Source organism: Podarcis cretensis (assembly GCF_951804945.1).
Source record: "Podarcis cretensis genome assembly, chromosome: 5".
Classification (NCBI taxonomy): Eukaryota; Metazoa; Chordata; class Lepidosauria; order Squamata; family Lacertidae; genus Podarcis; species Podarcis cretensis.
Window position 1 is genome coordinate 11,005,284 of NC_137174.1, and position 19,654 is coordinate 11,024,937.

The following is a 19,654-nucleotide window of genomic DNA, read 5'->3' on the forward strand; positions in this document are numbered from 1 at the left end:
GAATTCCCATCAGCTGATAGAGCAAAAAGATTAACGAGAAGCAAACCGGTACAACAGACATAAACATGATGTTATGTATATATTGGTGTCATGCAAGGTAATCTTAAGAGGAAACGTGAGATGAATGTGCAAAACAACCAGCCAATGTGCACTTTCGCCAAGCCACATGGAGAATGTGCAGATAATCAGCACCTGAACAGGAAACGGTTTGCATTCTCTGGGGATTTATGTATCTTTCCAACAAGGAGAACATGCATGTCCCAGGTGCATTTTGTACATTCTCTGGGCAATATGTGAAAACTTTGTGACATATTTGAGAATGTGCATATGCTGCCAGAATTTGCACACATTTCCAAGTGCTCACAGGACAACAGTTTAATTTCCTGGTATCAAGTGGTTTGTAGTTTCTTGGCGACTTCTTCCCCACCCCCTTTTTGAAGATGGGAACCACATTTTCCCACCGTCAGTCTGCAGGGACCTCACCTGTTCCCCAAGAATTCTCAAAGATTATAGAGAAAGGCTCTGAGATGACATCTGCAAATGTCGGTGTTTGGGAACGCAAAGGGGCAAGGAGCGGAGAAGTATCCTTGGATTGCAAAGTTCTCTGGGACATCGTCCCACATCTAGAAAACCAAGAACTGTGGCTAAACTGAGAAGCTGGAGCTGTGTCTTAGCATGGGGTGCTTTTGTAGCTAACTCCCATCATCAAAAAAGAATCAAAATGCTGTTTAACATTAAAAGTGGGTGAAGTAGAGGGTTCACCACTCTCAGCTTCAAGCTTAAACAGGGCACCACATAGATTCTCAAGAAGAATAATTCTAAAGACCTTATAAAAAAAAAAAAGACAGGAATGGAAGTAAAAAGAAACGAAGAGAACGTTTTATCAATTAAGAACACAAAAAAGGAATTTAAATATGCCATCGAAAATAGGACCTGTCCTGGGTTTACATCTTGTTTTCTTCAAAGAGAATCTGAGCGTAAACAGTCATAGTAGGAATGTCTTGCGCTTTCTGGTGAGGTTTGATGAGTTCCAGTTCAGCATAGGTTAGATTCTCATCAGCGATTTTTGGCTGCAAAACACAATTGGAGAAGTGTGTCCATTCAATTGAGTTTACTGGGTAATTTGGCAGTCTGCCTTTTAGCAAACATGCAACAGCAGTAAAATGAACAACAGCAGCGGCAAAATAAAACTATGGCCCGGAGCCAGGGCTTCCCCGGTTACATATAGAATCAGTTCCTCAAACACGAATCAGAGGGTTGTATACAACTGAGATTTATTTAGAGTAGACCCACCGAAATTAACGGATCCAAGTTAGCCGTGTCCATTAAGCTCAATGGGCTTACTCTGAGTATGACTGAATCAACAGCACGTGTTTACTCAGAAGTAAGTCCCACTGATTTAAATGGGACTTAACTCCCAAGTAAGAATGCATAGGCCTGCAAGCTAAGAGGTCTATTTTATAGGCAGAAATACAAAACATGACTTGTGTGGAAAATGTCCAATTAAAATTAGACATATAAAAAGGCAACAAGCAGCAGCAAACCCAAAGTAGAACCTCTTCTCCATCCTGGTCTTCAATATATAGCTCAACAGTGTTCTTCTGAATGCTTCCTTGACCTATACTGAAACCTTTAGAACATAGTGCCTAGCACTCACCTAGAAGTCATGGTAACCTTACTGGGACATTTGCAGGAAAACCAAAATGCTTTACAAAGCTATTGTACTACCAACTGTACTGTACGTGTGTGAAACAGGAACCACTTATAAATGCCATCTCCAGCTCCTCGAAAGATTCCACCAACAATGTCTAATATATATATATATAATCACTTGGAAAGACGGGCGAACTAAATGTCAGTGTACTGGAAGATGCAAAGACGCAATGATTCTTCAACATCAACTTTGTTAGACTAGTCATGTTGTTCAGATCTCTGATGATCATCTTCAAAGCAACCACTCTATTCCCAACTTAAGAATGGAAAGCGTAATGCTGGTGGTCAACAAAAGAGGTTTAAAGATGCTCTCAAGGGAAATTATTATTTTTTTAGTATAAACACTGAAAACTGGAAATCACTGGCCTGTGAGCGCTCCAACTGGAGAACAGCCTTTACCAAAAGTGCCATGGACTTTGAAGACGTTTGAACCCAGGACAAAAGGGAGAAATGTGCCAAGAGGAAGGCGCACTTGGCAAATCCTCACTGTGACCAACTCCCGCCCAGAAACCTATGTCCCCACTGTGGAAGGATTGGACTCCACGGTCACTTATGGACAAATTGTTAAGACCATATTCATGGAAGACAATCTGAGTTGGCTATGAGCGATCACAGAAGGAGGAGGAGGAGGAGGAGGAGAACCTAGAAACCAGGTAGATCAGAGAGGTTACGTTGGATCCCTCTTCATTGATATGCTCTCTTTCTGTCTGTGCTGTGATATATATTAGAATTCAGCCATGTCAGTCTCCATTTGGAGGGTTCTAGTAGTCTAGTGCAGATGGTAAAGGTTTTCCATAGGCCTCACATATGAGGAAGCATGACTGGATGAACTCTAGAGTTCGGTTTCAGGAGGCTAGGCCCATTTAGCCTTTGTGTTTTGCTCTCGTGGGCACCTTCTGTTCATGCCAAACCAAGAGGCCCTTTTCTTCCCCTCCTTGGTTACATTTCTCATTCCAATTCCATCCCAAAACATCATGAATCCAAAAACGGCCCTGCAACACCCAGCTCATGTAAATTTTAGAGCTAAGATTTATGAAATCACATTGTCCAGGTGTATTATTATATTATCTGGAAATTGCATTGTTTTCTTGGGTAGATTATCTCTTTATTCCTACTTTATTCTATTAAGTTTGGATATGAAAAATAACACTCGATTCTTCCAATACAGGTCACCGGGCAGCATTGCCTGATGTGTTACTTTCATACATTTTTATGATGTTCCTATAGTAAACATAATTTAATAAAGCCAAAACACACTAAATAAATAATTGCATCTAGAAAAGCAATAAAAGCAAATAAAATTAGTACTTTCATAAGTGGAAAAGGTACTTCAATTACTGCTACAAGCAACGGCGCACCATAAAATGTGTAGAATAATTTCCCTTATGCATATTTCCAGTATGTAATAATTTGATTGAAAATATGAGGAAACACACAGGAGGTTCAAAATTGTGGAGCACATACAGTTCTCAACAAAGGATGTGTAATAACTGAGCATGGGAGATACAGCTTTATCATAGCCCCTTTCCCAGGCAAAAATTGGAGGAGGGGTCTGTGCGCTGCCATTGTCTATCTTTAATTATATTTTGCCAAGTTTGCTTAGTTGGAAAGAGAGCTTTGCGCGGTGAAAGTTAAGATGAAACTTTCCCAGCATGTAACTGCATAGGCTTCTCTGAACACCATTTTGACCCGGAAATTAAAGCAGCAACAGCTGAAACGAACAGGGTCCCCAAACCCAACTGCTGGGGATAGCAGAGGGCCCTTGTGATTCCCCCCCCCAAAAAAATCTATTCTCGATGCTTTAGAAAGCACTTGTGAAGTATATCATGGAAGAAAAGATATTTGGGGCAGAAATGTAGAGCCAGCGACGACATCTCTGCTAACGTCCACGCCCAGAAAATGCCATAAAATTGGAACAGATGTTGGGACCAGCAAGGCAATGGGAAGAACGGCCCTTTTTAATAGGGCTTCTCTTGATGGCCAACTGCATTTCACCATTGTCTCTTCTCTTCCTAATACAGTTGTGCCTTGGAAGTTGAACAGAATCCGTTCCAGGTCCATTTGACTTCCAAAACGTCTGAAAACCAAAGCGCAGCTTCCAATTGGCTGCTGGAAGCTCCTGCAGCCAATCGGAAGCCCCGTCAGACATTCGGCTTCCAAAAATAGTTCACAAACCAAAACAGTCACTTCCGGGTTTGCGACATTCGGGAGCCAAAAGGTTTGAGAACTAAGCTGTTTGAAAACCAAGGTGCGACTGTACATAAACATGCTGGTGAATAGTTGTGGCAGTCTTTGCTTCTCTTTCTGAAGCTGCTGGGTGGTGGTTAATAGTTTTCAGCATGTTTTTGCTGTTAATGGGTAAAGAGATGGGTACTTGACATGATCCATATGCCTGGCAGTTTGCAGCAACAAGAGAAAATATACTGGCCTCTTGTAACTTTTTCTCTGAATGGAGAAAAGGCAGGTTGGGAATAGCAGTTGTGAACAAGCAAATGGGCAAGGAAGAAGGGTGTTAACCAGCCCTCTCTGCTTAGTGCAGGTGATTTTAAGAGTCACCAAACACCTCTCCAAAGAGGGCCATCTGGGGTGCTACACACTAGGTTCATTCACCCGTCAACACCAAGACTCGTGATTCTGGTGGGCCAGTCCGTGTAGACTACATCGAACTCAATAGACCAATGGTCTGACTTACGCAACTTCCTATGTTCCCAATCACTCCAAGGCTCCAGGCCCTGAGGAAGCACTCAAGGAAAGACTCACAAGGAGCAATGGGAAGGAGGAATCTGACACCAAAGCGCTGTCATGATCACCACAAAGATCCCCAAACTGCACTGTACCAATTGGGAGTCCAGTGCTGATTCTGAGGCCACCATGCAACTCTGCAGTGTCCCAATGTGGTGAGTAGGGCTGGGCGATAAAGCAATATTTCACCCAAAATCCATATTGTGGTACTGATTTCATACTTTTGGAAAAACCGTGAAGCCAGCCAATGCCTCAACAAAGCTCCATCCTTATTTCAGACCTTGCAATATATCAGTAGAGTTAAAGCTCTGGTTTTCCCAGTAGTGATGTATGGAAGTGAGAGCTGGACCATCAAGAAGGCTGATCACCGAAGAATGGATGCTTTTGAATTATGGTGCTGGAGGAGACTCTTGAGAGTCCCATGGGCAGCAAGAAGATCAAATCGATCCATTCTGAAGGAAATCAGCCCTGAGTGCTCCCTGGAAGGACAGATCCTGAAGTTGAGGCTCCAATACTTTGGCAACCTCATGAGAAGAGAAGACTCCCTGGAAAAGACCCTGATGTTGGGAAAGATGGAGGGCACAAGGAGAAGGGGATGACAGAGGACGAGATGGTTGGATGGTGTTCTCGAAGCTACCAGCATGAGTGACCAAACTGCGGTAGGCAGTGGAAGACAGGAGTGCCTGGCGTGCTCTGGCCCAGGGGGTCACGAATAGTCGGACACGAGTAAATGACTAAACAACAACAACAACATATCACGATGTTGATACACAGGTATCGCCAAGCCCTAGTGGTCAGTACTTTTCTTTCTGCCTCCAAAAAATTGGGGGGAGCCATAGAAAATCACTTTTGTGGGAGCGAATCAGCCCCATGGGCCAGCAGTTAACCTCCTCTGCTGTAGTCTGTGGGAAAGGTTAGGAAATGGCAATGTTGCCAATTGTTCTGGCAGTCCAGTCTTATCATTTGATGAGGCCCCGAGACACCGTGTAGCTAGTTTGCTATTACATTTTGTAATGGGCAAAATAGAGGTGTGTGCATTTGGTGGAGGCCATATGCATTTCCATTCTGTATATTTCCTTTTTTCAGAAACGGAAGTACAGTGGTGCCCCGCAAGACGAACGCCTCACAAGACGGAAAACCCGCTAGACGAAAGGGTTTTCCGTTTTGAAGGCGCTTCGCAAAACGAATTTCCCTATGGGCTTGCTTCGCAAGACGAAAATGTCTTGCGAGTTCCTGCGGGGTCCCCCCCCCCTTTTCCTAAGCCCTAAACCGCTTATCAGCTGATCCGCTGATAAACCACTTATCAGCTGATCCGCTAAAAGCCGCTAAACCGCTAATAGCGCTAATCCACTAAGCTGTCAATGGGCTTGCTTCGCAAGATGAAAAAACAGCTATACGAAGAGCCTCACGGAACGGATTAATTTCGTCTTGAGAGGCACCACTGTATTAGCTATATATATCTGCAACTAAACAGCAAAAGTCATCTAGCACAATATCTGCATATTATTACTATTATTTATTATTATTATTAAAAAATAGCCAATATATGTACTGCAATTCTCCATTACCATTTTTGTATTAGGGAAAACTGTACAAATTGGGGGGGTTGGGTGGGGTGGGAGAAGTGTCATCTGCAAAAACTGTGTGAGTATGTTTGTGGGCGGGTGGGTTAAACTCCCTATATCTAAAGTGCTCCTCTACTTTTTACCAAAACTAACAGGCATGAAATCTGATCCTGGATCACTGCAAGCTTGTCAACTTCAGAACCAAGCCTTCCCTGCTATTTTAGGCAGACCCAGAATTTATTTTGGAAAGGGAGAAGTTTAAAAAGTGCTTACACACACAGTCTGGCAGAAGGATACATTCAAGTTACACATACAGAATCCTTGCCAGCTGTGCTGGCAGCTGTTGAGAGGGGGAGCTGAATTTCGCCCGCCCTGCTCTACATCTTATTCCCTTGCTAAACAGCTGATGGGCACCATTCTGTAACTTCTCAGAGGTTTCAAGTTAATAGGAGGACTTTAAAAAGTGGATACTAGGGCATTTTTCGTGGGACACAAATGAAGGAGCCCACCTGATATCTAATCTATATTCTAAAGGTAAAGGACCCCTGATGGTTAAGTCCAGTCGCGAACGACTCTGGGGTTGTGGCGCTCATCTCGCTTTATTGGCCGAGGGAGCTGGCATTTGTCTGCAGACAGCTTCCGGGTCATGTGGCCAGCATGACCAAGCTGCTTCTTGCGAACCAGAACAGCACACGGAAACGCTGTTTACCTTCCCGCTGGAGCGGTACCTATTTATCTACCTGCACTTTGACGTGTTTTCAAACTGCTAGGTTGGCAGGAGCAGGGACCGAGCAACGGGAGCTCACCCCGTCGCGGGGATTTGAACCGCCAACCTTCTGATCGGCAAGTCCTAGGCTCTGTGGTTTAACCCACAGCGCCACCCGCGTGAATAGGAGGTCTTTAAAAAGTGGATACTAGGGCATTTTTCCTGGGCCACAACTGAAGGCGCCCACCTGATATCTAATCTATGGTCTACCTTCCAGCTAAAATGAGCTATGCACCTAGAAGGTACAAGCAAAACGTGTCACTATAGTTGGGAGGGAATCCTATCCACACAACCACCTGGGTGAAAGTGAGAATTGGATATGCCTTTGTGGGTCTACTTACCAGAAGAACTTTCCTTTGTGGTTTCAGAAGCTTGGGCTTGGGGAAAGAGGTGGATATCGGTGCTGTAAAGGTAAGGACAGAACAGCAAGGAATTACTCCTTATTTCTTCAAACTGGGTTCCTTCTAGGACATGCAGAAACACTCCTAAGCTTCGACTCGGGGAAAACCTGCCAAAATAATGGAAAAGCAAGGCAAACGGCACTCCAGATTCAACAGTTTGCGCACAGGAATGCACTGCCTTGCCTAGCAATCTGCACCATCTGCTCAAAAAAGCAGGGTTTTCCAACCACAGCCTTGTGGTCAAACAGACTGCAATGTTCACACAAAGAACCAAAAGTCCTTATTAAAAACAAACAAACCCATAGCTTTTAAGGGCTAAAAGAAACAGTGGCACCCTGAAAGTCAAGACACAGGCACCCTGATTGAGCCAGGAACCACCTTCAAACCAAAGCTTCCATCTTCAGGATATGGATTCGAGCCCCATGTTGGGCAAAAGATTCCTGCATTGCAGGGGCTGGACTAGATGATCCTTGTGGTCCCACATAGATTCAAGATGATTCTATGTGGAGCATCCCATGCCAATTGAGGAATTCCCTGCAGAAGCACTTGCACAACCAATATCCCGTCCTCATCCAGTTACCACTTGGGGATTCTGTCTGAAAAACGAGTAATTTTCCTTATCAGTTGCTTGGATGAAATACAGTGGTACCTCGGGTTAAGAACTTAATTCGTTCTGGAGGTCCGTTCTTAACCTGAAACTGTTCTTAACCTGAAGCACCACTTTAGCTAATGGGGCCTCCCGCTGCTGCCGTGCTGCCGGAGCACGATTCCTGTTCTCATCCTGAAGCAAAGTTCTTAACCTAAAGCACTATTTCTGGGTTAGCGGAGTCTGTAACCTGAAGCGTATGTAACCCGAGGTACCACTGTAGTAAGCTTGGATTCACCACCACCCTACCTATCAAATAACCAGTTGGTGCAATTATTACTTTTGGAAGAATGCTTTCTATGCACACAGCTCCACTTGCTGCGTGAGAGTAAATTACATTTGGATCAGGGCCAAACCTGGGACGTACTGGAGTTGATCTCGCATGGGTGCTGCCGTAGCAGCAGATAGATCAAGGGTGAAGAATTGGAATTGGCCTACCTGTCAGTCATCTGACACCAGTTGATTGTCACCTGTCAGATTTCAAAGGGTGATGTCAGATGGTATCAGAGGAACTGCTGATCAGAGGTTACCACAATCTCCTTTGAAGACACGCTTTCAATAGGCTGATGGCACTGGGAGCATTGCCGTCAAAGGGACCAGCTATAACTGATGACTGGTGCTAACGGTGAGCCCCTTTTAATGTTTGTTTAGAACCCTCTCCTGATGCATCAATATCCTTTTGTTATTGTTGCATGGTGTGCACTGTCAGGAGCTCTTCCTACACTCGAGTAGGACCCTGGCAGAGACACATGCCCGACTAGCATGTTCTCTCCCTCCTGGTTGACCATTCAGGAGCTTCAAAAGCTTTCTTTAGCCCGAACATCACAGCGACTGATGCCAACAGCACACTTCGGGATCCACAGAGTTTTCGCAGTTTGTATGACAGACCTCAGCATTTTGGCTAATCTACTTTTATTTACATATAAACATACACGGAGCACTGCAACATGGCTCCCTCCCTCTCTAGCATCAGGCAGCAAAGAGAAAGAACAAAGGACAACAGTCCCACTTCACTGAACACAGTAACACAAACATCCTGTCTCTGTCACTTCCCACTCTGTGGAGTCAAAACATACACCATAATGTGATAGACAACAATCCCATGACTACAATCATGGAGCAGGAATTCTAACATGTGGATCAGTAAACTATGCTGGAAAAAGATGCAAACCAAAAACTGGCACATCTTCCAGTTCTCCAGGACTAACCAGAAGGCTGGTCGAGTCAAACATGAGAAAGAAGCAACTCGCAGACCAACCACGAAACTGAACAAGGGTTGTCTACCCATTGCCAATTCTGGACTGTGAAGATTTGGTAAACTTTCGCCTTGGCCACTTATTTGGACCCAGCAAACCACCCACCACAACATGCTGCTCAGGAGGTACTTCACACCTTTCGCTGGGATGGCAGGAGGCTGCTCAACTTTCTTCTTCTTCTTCTTGATTTTCACAGGCTGTTCTGGAGACAAGCTTGTCACACTGGTGACCGTTTCCCCTAAGCTGAGAAACAAGAGAAGCTGGTGAATAGAGAGCAGGAGAACCCTCTCTGGGATGTTGAATTCAAGGTTCATTTTAAAAGGGTAGTCTCTTCTCCAAAACCTTAACCAATATCTGCCTTATTAACCATCTCTTTCTCTTGAGCGTTTGTTGGTTTTCAGTTGTCTCCACATCATCTGACGAACCTTCACCACTGTATTCTTACAAAGACCAGCTTAGCATGCCAGAGTGGAGGCTGAATTTTTGTGAAGTCACCAAACATTATATTCCCTCCTGGTTGCCCCAAGATAGGGATACACACTAGTGGTTGGCTTCCATTTATTGTGAATAATTTCAATCAAAGCAAATGCAGAAATGGGATATCCATTATTAGGAAGACGTTTCTCAAGGGGAAAACAGATGTGATAATCTAATCAGTTTTTTTTTTTTTGCCAACCTTGAGTTCTTCAGATGTTTTGGACCACAACTCCCACGCTGGTTGGGGCTGATGGGAGTTGTAGTCTTGGCCCAAAATATCTGGAGGCCACCAAGTCGGCAAAAGCTGATCTAAAATGGTTTGGCACACACATTCACTGCTCTGAAATCACATTACGGATTACCACCACAACATCTACCACACTTATGTTTCTCTTGGTCTTCCCCCCTAAATTTGATTCAACTTTATTATTACAAGCACTGATGGAGTTTATTGTATCTTCCCCTCTCAGGACACTATGAGAAGTTTGACTCCCCCCCCCCCCGCCATGTTTTCTTTACATTAAATTGTTTGTTTTTAATTTTTTATAACCTGCTCTTCACTGAATATTTCAATCCCAGAGCGGGGAACGATGAAATGAAATAGTAATACGTATGTACAGCTAGCAATATACAAAAATTACAGAATCCATGAAAGCCAGTCCAATGAATAAAACAAATTAATTGCTCCAAAATAAAATAAAGTAAGCTGGTTATGGACAACAATTAGAATTTCCAATTTAACCTTGTATCACTGTAGTAATTTACACAGAAGCCTAGTTTAAGATCAAGAATACTGTTCCCGGGCTGCAAAAACACTAATATTTTTGTGCTCCTCTAGAAGAACAACTTCCTGTGCTTAGAAAATCAGTACATCTGGAAATAAACTAGGCTAAAATATTTCCCTATGGCAAGCATAGGCAAAATCGACCCCCCAGGTGTTTGGGGACTATAATTCCCATCATCCCTGACCATTGGTCCTGTTAGCTAGGGATGATGGGAGCTGTAGTCCCAAAACATCTGGAGGGCCGAGTTGGCCTATGCCTGCCCTAAGGTCTAAGTATTTTACTTGCAGGGAAAATTTTATCGACAGGAGGTAGAGAGCATTCAACTATAGTCTGAAATGGTGTAGTCCAGGGGTCGGCAACCTAAGGCCCATGGGCCACAAGCAGCCCACGGGGTTCGTTTTACAAGCCCACGAGCTGCCCCTGAACTGAGCCGCCCACTCAGCGAGTCCACATATGATGTGTTGTGCACAAGACACAGCATATGGGGACTTCTGGGCGAGGAAAAATGGCGGGCACCATGGCAGCGAGCAGCTCCTGAAGCCAGCCAGTGCCAACTGCGCTAACAGGCTGGCTCTGGGCTGCTGAGGCTGCCACTGTCACATTTCCCAGGGACAGATTTGCAAATCTGGGGACTGTCCCTGGGAACCGGGGACGTCTGGTAATCCTATTTTAAGATGAGATATGGATGGCTTTAGGACTAGACATAGGATAGGCCAAAGGGGCGTGGAGCTTCTAGGAAGCTTTATTTGGGAGGATATATAAGTTTCCATCCCTGCTCGCAGAGGAAAGGAGGAAGAGCCGTGTGTGTGTGTGTACACATACACACCCATTCATAGTGGAAATCAGGGTGCATAAAAATCAATTTTTTAAAAAATTAATGATTTTTTTTTATTTAAACTGGATTTTTATTTTTTATTTAAATTGTATTTTTTAAAAAATAAAATGCTTTTGGAGGAAAAATCTTTCTAAAGATTGTTTTCTATTTAAGTTATATTATACTCCAAAGGCTATTCATCAGGAAATAAGGATTTGTTTCAAGTTTTTGATGTGTGCTAAAACTCAGTCTAAGTTGTTTTTTTTTTAAAAAAAAATTGTTCAACAACATAAGTTAACAAACATGGATACACATGCTATAATGCTATTGTTTTAGTTAAATAAATTGTTTAAATTGTTCTTAAGGAAATGATTATTTTTCTCATTCCAATAAAGTACAGCAGAAAAGTTGTCCAAATATAACCAGTAAACTTATGAAACCTCACCATAATTTCATAATAATCTGTCTATGTATTTCTCATAGTATAACCAAATCAGTAATTTTTGATATAACTGTAAAAACTACTTATTATTCCAAAAAGGAAACCTTCATCCAGTTGTAAATATTAAGATTATACCAGCAAGAATGAGCCTTTCGGGGGGGGGGGGAGAGATTTAAATCAAGTCTTATTGACTAGTGATTTAAATTGATTTGATTTAAATCAAATTCACCCTGGTGGAAATAACAATTGCTCTTCGATTTCTGCCCCACAAATAGGAAGGGGGTTAAAAGGCTGTGGAGCCCAGATTAGCTTCTACCCTCTTGCCTGGGTTATCTGCCTCTGTTTCCCCTCCTCCATTTCCTTTCTCCTTGCCCTCCAACACTGCTGCTATTGCCTAGCAGCTCTCAGAAGTTCAACATCATGGATAGGTACAGTGCCACCTTTCAGCAGCCAAGTGAACTGCAGCCCGATGGCAGCCTAACCTTTTTATTATATGTTAAGATATATACAATATTTGTCAGACAGAAAATAAGCAAAGCAATCTGTATAAACTATCTGGAGACAGGAAAAACAAGATTATACGTCTTGTCTCCTTTTCCTACCTGTTCTGAGAACACTTCACCAAGTAATCTTTCGCTGTGAAAAACAGTGGAGAAAGAAAAATAGGGGAGAAAGAAAGGCATTGTTTTTTAAAAAGTGTGGTACTGCAGAAAATATACCCTTTGTATTTAGGTAAGCAATTGCCATCTTGTTACAGGTTGAGGGTCTGTAAGTTGTAAAGCATATGTGAATCTCAAAAAGGTGGAACAGAGGAAAAAGCACATTCTTCATTCAAGCAGTGGCCAGCTAGGTAGGCCCATGATGCAAAGCCACAGGACAAGTCAAAGACAGTGTTTCCCTCTTCTCTGGTCCACAGGCTGAGACCCTACCTGCCTGCAGACATACTCTAGTTATCTCCCACTTGGACTACTGCAATGCACTTTACGCGGGGCTGCCTTTGAAGGTGACTCGGAAACTACAACTAATCCAGAATGCAGCAGCTAGACTGGTGACTGGGAGTGGCCGCCAATAAAACTGGTCCAGAAAGACCAACATTGGCTCCCAGTATGTTTCCGAGCACAATTCAAAGTGTTGGTGCTGACCTTTAAAGCCCTAAATGACCTCGGCCCAGTATATCTGAAGGAGTTTCTCCAACCCCATTGTTCAGCCCGGACACTGAGGTCCAGCTCTGAGGGCCTTCTGGTGGTTCCCTCATTGCGAGAAGTGAGGTTACAGGGAACCAGGCAGAGGGCCTTCTCAGTTGTGGTGCCTGCCATGTGGAACACCCTCCCATCAGATGTCAAGTAAATAAGCAACTATCTTAGTTTTAAAAGGCATCTGAAGGCAGCCCTGTTTAGGGAAGTTTTTAATGTTTAATGCTGTATTGTGTTTTTAATATTCGGTTGGAAGCCGCCCAGAGTGGCTGGGGAAACCCAGTCAGATGGGTGGGGTATTAATAATAAAATTATTATTAATTATTATTATTACTACTACTAGTACTACTATAGATTTTCTCAGCAAAATGAAAGGAGGAAGCTTCAAGTGTATGAGAGAGAGAGAGAGAGAGAGAGAGAGAGAGAGAGGAAGAAAGAAAGAAATATTATCTGCAAAATCAGAATTGTGATAATGCTATAACTTAAACAAATTACAATGTTGTGGCGTGTTTATCACAAGGCTAGTAGTTAATCAAGCAAAATACTGCCATTATAAAGATGAAAAGCAAAGAAATGTGAATAAAAACAAATTGCATTTGCCTTAAAGTTATGAGTTAAATTCCTCCCAATAACAGTTCATTGCATCTTCATTGCTCCAAAAGAAAACAGAGAAGCCCACTTCTCTGTTCATTTGCTATCCTGTTGTCTTTCCTCATACTTCTGATATGGCATGTCCCAATTTCTTGGGCTCCCAAATATTTGCAATCCATGAATCGGTCATAGGCAGACTAGCTCTCTTCCGGGGATAGCAAACCGCCATAGAAGGCTGCCGTCAGTGAGTAAACTGTCGTTTACAAATCGTCTGTTAGAACTGTCCCTTTAAGATAGCAAAATGATATTATTAAAGGCTCTTTTGGCAGACCATATCTCTTGGAGGTTTTAATTTATGCTAAAATAGAATCCCAGAAGATGTTGATCTGGGGGCATTATCAGAGAATATATCCATTTGTTCCTGAAGCTCCGGCATTTCAAATATTGATCTAGCATTAGGAAATATTTGATTCAATTTTGCTGGTGTCAGATACCATCTTCATAATAACTGAGAGGAATTCTCTTTAACATGTATAATTCATACACGTTGTGAGTTGGGGAAGGCTTTAATAGAAGCAAAGTAATAAAAACAAACCCAAAACAGTAATGTGCATGGAAATGGGTGATGAATTGTGAGTACTGTTAAACAACTCTAAAAACAAAACAAAAAACAAATAGGGATTGGACTAGATGACCCTTGAGGTCCCTTCTAACATTTCTATGATTCATTAAACGAAAAGCAAAAATGTGACTATTTGCAAAACAATATGGCAAGATATGTTGTTGCTGTTGTTGTTCAGTTGTTTAATCATGTCTGACTCTTCGTGACCCCATGGACCAGAGCATGCCAGGCACTCCTGTCTTCCACTGTCTCCCGCAGTTTGGTCAAACTCATGCTGGTAGCTTCGAGAACACCGTCCAACCATCTCATCCTCTGTTGTCCCCTTCTCCTTGTGCCCTCCATCTTGCCCAACATCAGGGTCTTTTCCAGGGAGTCTTCTCTTCTCATGAGGTGGCCAAAGTATTGGAGCCTCAGCTTCAGGATCTGTCCTTCCAGTGAGCACTCAGGGCTGATTTCCTTCAGAATGGATAGGTTTGATCTTCTTGCAGTCCATGGGACTCTCAAGAGTCTCCTCCAGCACCAGAATTCAAAAGCATCAATTCTTCGGTGATCAGCCTTCTTGATGGTCCAGCTCTCACTTCCATACATCACTACTGGGAAAACCATAGCTTTAACTATACGGACCTTTGTTGGCAAGGTGATGTCTCTGCTTTTTAAGATGTTGTCTAGGTCTGTCATTGCTTTTCTCTCAAGAAACAGGCGTCTTTTAATTTCGTGGCTGCAGTCACCATCTGCAGTGATCATGGAGCCCAAGAAAGTAAAATCTCTCACTGCCTCCATTTCTTCCCCTTCTATTTTCCAGGAGGTGATGGGACCAGTGGCCATGATCTTCGTTTTTTTGATGTTGAGCTTCAGACCATATTTTGCGCTCTTCTCTTTCACCCTCATTAAAAGGTTCTAACAACTCTACGATTCATTAAATGAAAAGCAAAAACATGACTATGTGCAAAACAATATGGTGAGATATAATGGTCTTGCTAAATGTGCACAAAAACATCATTTCTCAGCCTCAGCTTTTCTTCATCACTCACCATGGGAGCGTCTTTTGTTGATCAGTGTCTGGCAGAGGACAACTACAGTGAACAGCAGGACACTGACGATGCCTATGGAGCACACGAACACAGCATAGACATACAGGTCTGAAAGGCAAACCACGGATGAGTATCAGCCATCTGCTTTCATGTCTACCCAAGAAAGAATACACAAGTTTTGAACAAAAGTAAAAACACGCTCGGAGCCCTGGACCCAAAATCTTGGCAAGAAATATGTGAAAGGAGAAGAATATTACACTGCTACCTTGGGTTAGTTTGTTCTGGAGGTCCGTTCTTAACCTGAAACTGTTCTTAACTTGAGGTACCACTTTAGCTAATGGGACCTCCCGCTGCCGCCACGCGATTTCTGTTCTCATCCTGAAGCAAAGTTCTTAACCCGAGGTACTATTTCTGCGTTAGCTGAATCTGTAACCTGAAGTGTCTGTAACCTGAAGCATCTGTAACCCGAGGTACCACTGTACCAACCATCCATATTGGGCAAGACCAAAGGCCTGTTCTACCAAGAATCTTGTCTTTAACAGTGACCCGACACAGAGGTAAAAAAAAAGGTAAAGAATCCCTGGATGGATTAAGTCCACTCAAAGGTGACTATGGGGTTGCGGTGCTCATCACGTTTTCAGGCCAAAGGAGCTGGTGTTTGTCCACAGACAGCTTTCTGAACCATGTGGCCAGCAGGACTAGACCACTTCTGGCGCAATGGGACACTGTGATTTAATCCAGGGCACACAGAAACACCGTTTACCTTCCCGTCACAGCGGTACCTATTTATCTATTTGCACCGGTGTGCTTTTGAGCTGCTATGTTGGCAAGAGCAGGGACCGAGCAACGGGAGCTCACCCCGTCATGGGGATTTGAACCACCAACCTTCTGATCAGCAAGCCCAAGAGGCTCAGTGCTTTAGACCACAGCGCCACCTGCATCCCTTATACCCGACACAGAGGTACTTGATAAAAGGCTTAAATGATAAAAGGTTTAAGCTTATTGAGAGAAGTGAGGTTATAGGGAACCAGGCAGAAGGCCTTCTTGGTAGTGGTGCCCTCCAGATGTCAAGGAAATAAATACCCATTTGACTTTTAGAAGACATCTGAAGGCAGCCCTGTTCAGGGAAGTTTTTAATGTTTGATGTCTCACTGTGGCAGTGGCGGGGGTGAGGAGGAGCATCAGAAGATGCCACTTGTCTGCTTGGTCATTGGTTTTTTGCTTGGCTGGCAAGGAATCAGGTGAGACCATTGATGAGGAAGAGCTGCAACAGCAGGTGATAATGGCTGTGAAAAGGAAGGTTCTCCGAAGAATGGGAGAGGTAGAGCTTTTCTATAATATTATACTTTGCATACATTCAGAATCTGGCAAGTGTTCCACATCCCTTCTCTGGTGGAATTTTGCTGCCTCCTGAAAAGGCTTTTCGCCTGCCTCTTAGTCAGTTTTCTTCCCCTTTCTCATTTTTACGGCCTTGTTGATATTTTCTCCACTACCCTTCGGTCAGCTTTGAAAGCTGCTTCTTGCTATTGACTTTCAGTTTCTGTATTTCTTAGTCAGCTGGAACGATTTAGTTTTGAACTAGAAACGAGAGGATGTGAACATTCCTAGCAAAGCAAATAAAATGACTGTTTGGAGATTGCATGAAAGATTTCCACAACGCCAGGAAAATGTGATATCGGAGTTCAAAAACATTTTGTTTGGCAGATAGTCAACAAAACTGCACATCTTCCCTATAGAAGGGAGGATTTCAAACAAGCAGAGAGACACTGCAAGCCAATGACTTCACTCCAAAGGCAGGTGAACCCAAAGGCTCTAATATTCTATAAAATATTTGTGGTAACAATCCAACATGTTTAAAACCAGACTCATTGACATGAATTTTAGTCACATTTCAAGAGAAAATGTCTGTCTCTCTCAAGCTTTTTGTACCCATTTTCTTCTATAAGGAACAGTTTACATCATTTCAGTTTCTGAAAACTTCCCCAATATTTGTCCAAATTAATTTCTGTTCATTTAGTAAGATGCTCTTTAATGACGATGAAATGTTGAATACGCAACACTTGCTGTTCTACTCTTTATATTATATTCAGTCAGACTTACCCACATATAAATGTCCCCCCAATATTTTATTCAAGTTGGTACCAAATCAATCAATCAATCAATCAATCAATCAATCAATCAATAAAGGCAAAGAGCCCTGGTACCCTCTCCCCCACTTACAGAAAGCAGGATCATGTGCCAATTATGTTTAGAGCCCTGAAGCAATTTTTTTTTTTTTTTTGGTGACTCCTGGTTAAAGTAAATGTGTGACTATGGCTGTAACCCTTCTAAGAGCTCCTAAAACCAGTGGGTGCAAAATGTTATGGGGTGTGAGTGTTTTGCCTTATTTCCCCCGAACGAAAAAGCAAGGCTGCACGACAGTACTTTTCAGTGGATTCTCACATCTTCACGAAGATGAACAAAGGGGGGAAGCGTATACTTAACCCTCAAAGAACTTCCAGGCCTTGTGGTTTTTCTCAGCGCTGGAGTCATCCGAAACTCTGGATGAAATCACTGCAATGGAACACACAACAGCATTGGCAAACTAGTCACACACTTTTCAGAAAGTCTCACAGTGAAAACAGATTGCAGGTCAACAAAAGCAAGCAGCTGATGCCCTAAGCCAGGCACCCTCAAACTCGGCCCTCCAGATGTTTTGGGACTACAATTCCCATCATCCCTGACCACTGGTCCTGTTAGCTAGGGATGATGGGAGTTGTAGTCCCAAAACAGCTGGAGGGCCGAGTTTGGGAGTGCCTGCCTTAACCCATCTAATAAACTTCTCAGCTCAGTGAAATAGCAGAAAACAATGTGGGGGTGTGTATCAGGGGCCACATAAAACACAATTATGTTCTTTATGGCTTTAAAAAACTGTGTTCTGGGAAGATCTCCCCCCCCCAAAAAAAAAATCGTTTGGGTGCTTTTCTTTGATTTTTAAATATATATATTTTGAAAAAAATTGCCCAACTTGCCATACATCCAAGTTTTCCTGGACATTTTGCCGATTCAGCAAAAATCCGCCCAGATGCCATTTTGCTGATCGATTCCCAGACATGTCCAGGAAAACCCGAACATATGGCAACCATATCTGAATTAAGTGGAACTTCACTTTTAAGTAAATGTGTATAAAACAAGGCTGTTAGAATATGGGATGTGCCAAATGTATCCAGCTCCCCAAGCACGTAGGTCTGTGGCAGTGCAGTTTGCGCTGGAAGAAATTCAGTCAGACCCCCAACTTTTCAGGCAGTTCAGTCCTTTACTGGCAGATGCAAAGCACTAAGGCAGTTTCTCTATACAGTGGTGCCCCACAAGATGAATGCCTCGCAAGACGGAAAACCCGCTAGACGAAAGGGTTTTCCGTTTTGGAGGTGCTTCGCAAAACGAATTTCCTATGGGCTTGCTTCGCAAGACGAAAATGTCTTGCGAGTTCCTGCGGGGTTTTTTCCCTCCCCCCCTTTTTCTAAGCCGCTAAGCCGCTTATCAGCTAAGCCGCTAGGCCACTTATCAGCTGATCCGCTAAGCCGCTTATCAGCTGATCCGCTAAGCCGCTTATCAGCTGATCCGCTAAGCCGCTAGGCCACTTATCAGCTGATCCGCTAAGCCGCTTATCAGCTGATCCGCTAAACCGCTTATCAGCTGACCCGCTAAGCCGCTTATCAGCTGATCCGCTAAACCGCTAAGCCACTAATAGCGCTAATCCGCTAAGCTGTCAAAGGGCTTGCTTCGCAAGACGAAAAAACCGCAAGACGAAGAGACTCGCGGAACGGATTCTTTTCATCTTGCGAGGCACCACTGTATATGTAAAGTACAGGCTTCCCCCAGAAGCTGCAGACTTCAAACGCAAGGCAAGTGCAACTCATAACAGCATACATGCAGCACAGAATTCAGTATCAATCTGGCAGCGAAGCAAGGAGGGCAATGTACAGCATGTGGGATGCAACGTAAGCAGTCAAGTACAACACTTCCTGTTTGCCCAGAGTGGACACGCAGGGGGTGTTACTCCATAGCCAGGAGGACTTCCTGTCACACCTGGTCTGGAGCTTCCTTCTCCTGCATGGGACCAGATAGATGGGCGTGACCCCAGGAGACCCCATAAAAGGGGCTGGCCATGCAGCCATCCCCCTTCTTCTTCTTCTTCTTCTTCTTCTTCTTCTTCATGCCATGCTCTCTTCATACTGATATATTTTGCTGTCTGCTGGCTCTCAGCCACCAGGACACGGGCCCATTCTCATATGGGACGAATTCAAACCCTCTTCTGTAACTCTAACCCAGGCAACCCCAAACTCGGCCCTCCAGATGTTTTGGGACTACAATTCCCATCATCCCTGACCAGTGGTCCTGTTTGCTAGGAATGATGGGAGCTGTAGTCCCAAAACATCTGGAGGGCCAAGTTTGGGGATGCCTGTTCTAAGCTAAATCCTCCTTCAGGGATCCAACTGTGAACTGAATGTGAGTAAACTTCTTATTACATTTAAAAGAAGCTTCTTGTGCCTTCATTCTTTTTAGGAGGGACAAAAGGGGCCTTACCAGGAATATATTCCAATCTGAACAAAGCCAGATTGGATTGCTTA

General features: G+C 43.5%; 1 protein-coding gene across 1 annotated transcript in view; it reads right to left on the minus strand.

Moving 5' to 3' along the window:
* Window positions 1–851: 851 nt before the first annotated feature.
* The window catches only part of VSTM4 (V-set and transmembrane domain containing 4), a 30,040-nt gene continuing 11,237 nt past the window's right edge, over window positions 852–19,654 (minus strand). The window contains exons 3-8 of the mRNA XM_079975426.1: window positions 17,529–17,597; window positions 15,045–15,152; window positions 12,210–12,243; window positions 9,226–9,332; window positions 7,128–7,189; window positions 852–1,070 (exon numbers count right to left, since the gene is read on the minus strand). Coding sequence (XP_079831552.1) covers window positions 945–1,070; window positions 7,128–7,189; window positions 9,226–9,332; window positions 12,210–12,243; window positions 15,045–15,152; window positions 17,529–17,597 — 506 coding nt within the window. The 3' untranslated portion in view covers window positions 852–944. The remainder of the gene's footprint in view (window positions 1,071–7,127; window positions 7,190–9,225; window positions 9,333–12,209; window positions 12,244–15,044; window positions 15,153–17,528; window positions 17,598–19,654) is intronic.